Here is a 3,276-nt window from a genome sequence, read left to right as displayed (position 1 = left end):
AGGAATATCATTTTCACATCTGAATAAGGATAAACTGTGGTAGAAAGAGAGATTAACCCATCAGCAGGCTAATAGACCAGACCTGAGATGATATGGAATATGGTGCCAGTGTTAGAGGAGAGAAGCATATGCAAGAGATATTGTGGTGGCTAAATCACCAGTGGAAATTGATCAGACTTGGGGAATGAGAATGAGTTGTAAAGGACCACACCCAAGTTGTGATCTTAGGGGAGTAGGAAGATAGTAGTACTAGGGAGAAAAGAAGATCTAGGCAGGGGTGGGGGTAGATGGAGATAGTGAGTTCGGGTTTAGATGTGTTGGGTTTAAGATGTCTGTGGAACATCGAATTCAAGCTGTCCAATCCATAGTTGGAGATATGGGACATTAGGTTAGTAGAGAGACTTAGTACTGGGTAAACATATTTAAGCATCAGCAGGCAGCAGAGAGATGATAACTGAATCCATGGAAGCTGATATAGTTACCAAAAGAAGTAGTATAGAGAGAAAACAGAAGAGTATCCAGGACAGAATCCTGTGGGGCATCTACTAATAGTGGATGTAACCTAAATAAAGATCAACTGAAGGAAACTGAGAACCAATGATCATATAGGAAGGAGGAGAACTATGAGCAAATGGCGTCAGGAAACCTAGAAAAATGATGTACCTAGGAGAAGAGAGTGATAAATGGTGTTAAAGGCTGAATATGAGGATTAAGAAAGGCTATTAGATTCAACGATTAGGGAATCTTTGATAAACTTTGGAGAGAGAAATTTCAGTTGAAGGACAACTTCAGAAAGGAGATTCTAGAGAATTTAGAGAGAATGAGAGGAAAGGAAAAGGAGGCATTAATTTTAGATGGTCTTCTTTAAGAGTTTAACCACAAAAAGAAGGAGAGATAGGAGGTGATAGCTATGAGACTTTGGAAGATGAGAAATGGGCATGTTCATAGGCAGCAAGGAAGCAACCAGTAGACTTTGAAAATAAAAATGAGAGAATAAAAATAATAGAAAGGACAATTTTCTGGGGGGGGGGGGATACTGTTTTTAAATACATATAATACATAGGATTAAAAAGAAAACCAATTATATTAAAAACACAATTAGTAAATATTCTCTTAAATCAAGTTCATGGACCCCAGATTAAAGACTTATTTGAACAAAGGAATCTCTGGATAAAATATACCCTTCACATAGTTTCCTCAAGGCAACTTTGACTTCCTTGTTTCTCAGGCTGTAGATGAGAGGATTTAGCATAGGGGTAACAATACAGAAGAGGACAGAGACTAGAATGTCCACATCCAGAGAGTAGCCTGAGCTGGGCTGGTCATAGTTGAAGTTTCCAGTTCCATAGTAGATGATCACCACAGTGAGGTGAGAAGCGCAGGTGGAGAAGGCTTTGTGCCTCCCTTGAGCAGACTGGATTTTCAGGATGGCAGAGATAATGAGCATATAGGACACAGCAGTGAACAGGCAGGGGCTCAGACCAATGGTGGCACTGGCCACATAGAGTGCAAGCTCATTGACTGAAGTGTCTGAGCAAGAGAGTTTCAGTAGTAGGGGGATGTCACAGAGAAAATGACTGATCTGATTAGGACCACAAAAAGTAAGAATTGCTGTGAGCCCTGTGTGTGTCATTGAATTCACTAAACCACACAACAAGGACCCAGCTGCTAAGTAGGCACAGACTTTCTTGCTCATGAGAACTGGGTAGCGTAATGGATGGCAAATGGCTATGAATCTATCATAAGCCATGGCAGCCAACAGGACACACTCAGAGCCTGCAAAAGTAACAAGGAAGAAGAGCTGGGACAGGCAACCTTCATAGGCAATGGTCTTCTTCTCTCGGAAGAAATTCACCAGCATGATGGGGACGGTGGTGGACGTGTAGCAGATGTCCAGGAAGGACAAGTTGCTGAGGAAATAGTACATAGGAGTGTGAAGAGCAGGATTGATTCTGATTGCTGTTAATATGAGAAGGTTACCCAGAAGTGTTACCAGATATATGAGTAAAAATATCAGGAAGAACAATCCCCGCAATTCTGGATGGTTGGAGAACCCCAGGAAGATGAATTCAGTGACAAGTGTTTGGTTTCCCCTTTCTTTAATGTTCTTCATAGCTGCAATGAAAATGGAAGATTTAAGTGTTTGGGGAAGGAGGGTATTATCCCCTTCCTCTTCATCAGTCCCAATCATACAATGTTGACCACAGCAATCCATGGGAAACACAATCCAAAAGAACTTAACCCAGAACAGAAAGTCATGGGAAGGACAAACATGAACAAACACATACTCCTGTGAATACCAAAGGATAGCCACTCAAAGGAGGAGGCTTGGCTCATACAGTAATTCTCCACTCGTGATTTTGGAGTTCTTTTTCACTGAATTACTTCACTGATATTTATTGACTCCTCTGCACTTATCTCAGGGATGGTCTGACTTTAATTTTATACAAAGGCTATGTTGGTATAATGTTCTTTCAGCCAGTCAATAAACATTTATTAAGTGCCTATTATATGCCAGGCTTTGCCGAGCATTAGAGACACATATATGAAAAAAGAAAGACAGTCCAATCATGTCGATTTCTTTCCTGATGCCTACCTGTGTCTCCAAGGTCACATAGCTGATGTCTGAGGTCACCCTAACTCCAGGCCCAGCACTAGCTGTATCAGGCAGGTCACAACCTTCCTGAGCCCCACTGGATCCCAGGGCCCTAATGTAAGGCGAATTCTTGTTATTATGGGGTCATGTGAAATAGTGCCAACACACCCATTCGCCATTGCATGATGCTGTTCCTCACTAAATGTCTTTTCAAGGCTAAATACCCCCAGGTTCTTCAACTCATTTCCATAAGAGGAAGTTTCTTTCTCTTGATGATTTCAACAATTAAAAGTTTAAGTTACCACCCCTGTTTCTTGACAATCCTGCTCTACTTCATTCATTTCCTGTGTTATTCCCCAATAGCATCAATTCCAACTTCTCTCCCTCTAAATCGCATTCTTGAAAAAGATGATTTTTCTACTTGTTGGGTGGGTTATGGTGGGGACCAGAAGGGTGGTGCAAGACAGCCATTGAGGTCCCTTCTAACTCACATTGCTCCTCTTTCACTAGGAAGTTTGAGGACATGAGATATCAACTTCAGTCAAGTTCACTCTTCCTTTTCTAAAATGTTTCAGTATCAACATCCCATTTTCTTCTACTTCCCTCTTTTTGCATACTAAGAGGCATCTGTTCTCCTAACAAGGTCTACTTCTTCTCCCTTTTGCCTTTGAACCCATTAT

The 3,276-nt window shown here is 41.3% G+C and overlaps 1 protein-coding gene across 1 annotated transcript; it reads right to left on the bottom strand.

The window, feature by feature from the left end:
• Positions 1-1,138: 1,138 nt before the first annotated feature.
• LOC130456961 (olfactory receptor 5V1-like) lies at positions 1,139-2,338 on the bottom strand. Its single transcript, XM_056814757.1, has one exon. It carries the CDS (start codon positions 2,213-2,215, stop codon positions 1,139-1,141), a length of 1,077 nt encoding a protein of 358 aa, XP_056670735.1. The 5' UTR covers positions 2,216-2,338.
• Between the last annotated feature and the right edge of the window lie 938 nt (positions 2,339-3,276).

The sequence above is a fragment of the Monodelphis domestica genome, chromosome 2 (assembly GCF_027887165.1).
Source record: "Monodelphis domestica isolate mMonDom1 chromosome 2, mMonDom1.pri, whole genome shotgun sequence".
Taxonomy (NCBI): domain Eukaryota; kingdom Metazoa; phylum Chordata; class Mammalia; order Didelphimorphia; family Didelphidae; genus Monodelphis; species Monodelphis domestica.
Note: the sequence above shows the minus strand (reverse complement) of the source record. Positions and strands in the feature narration are given on the sequence as shown.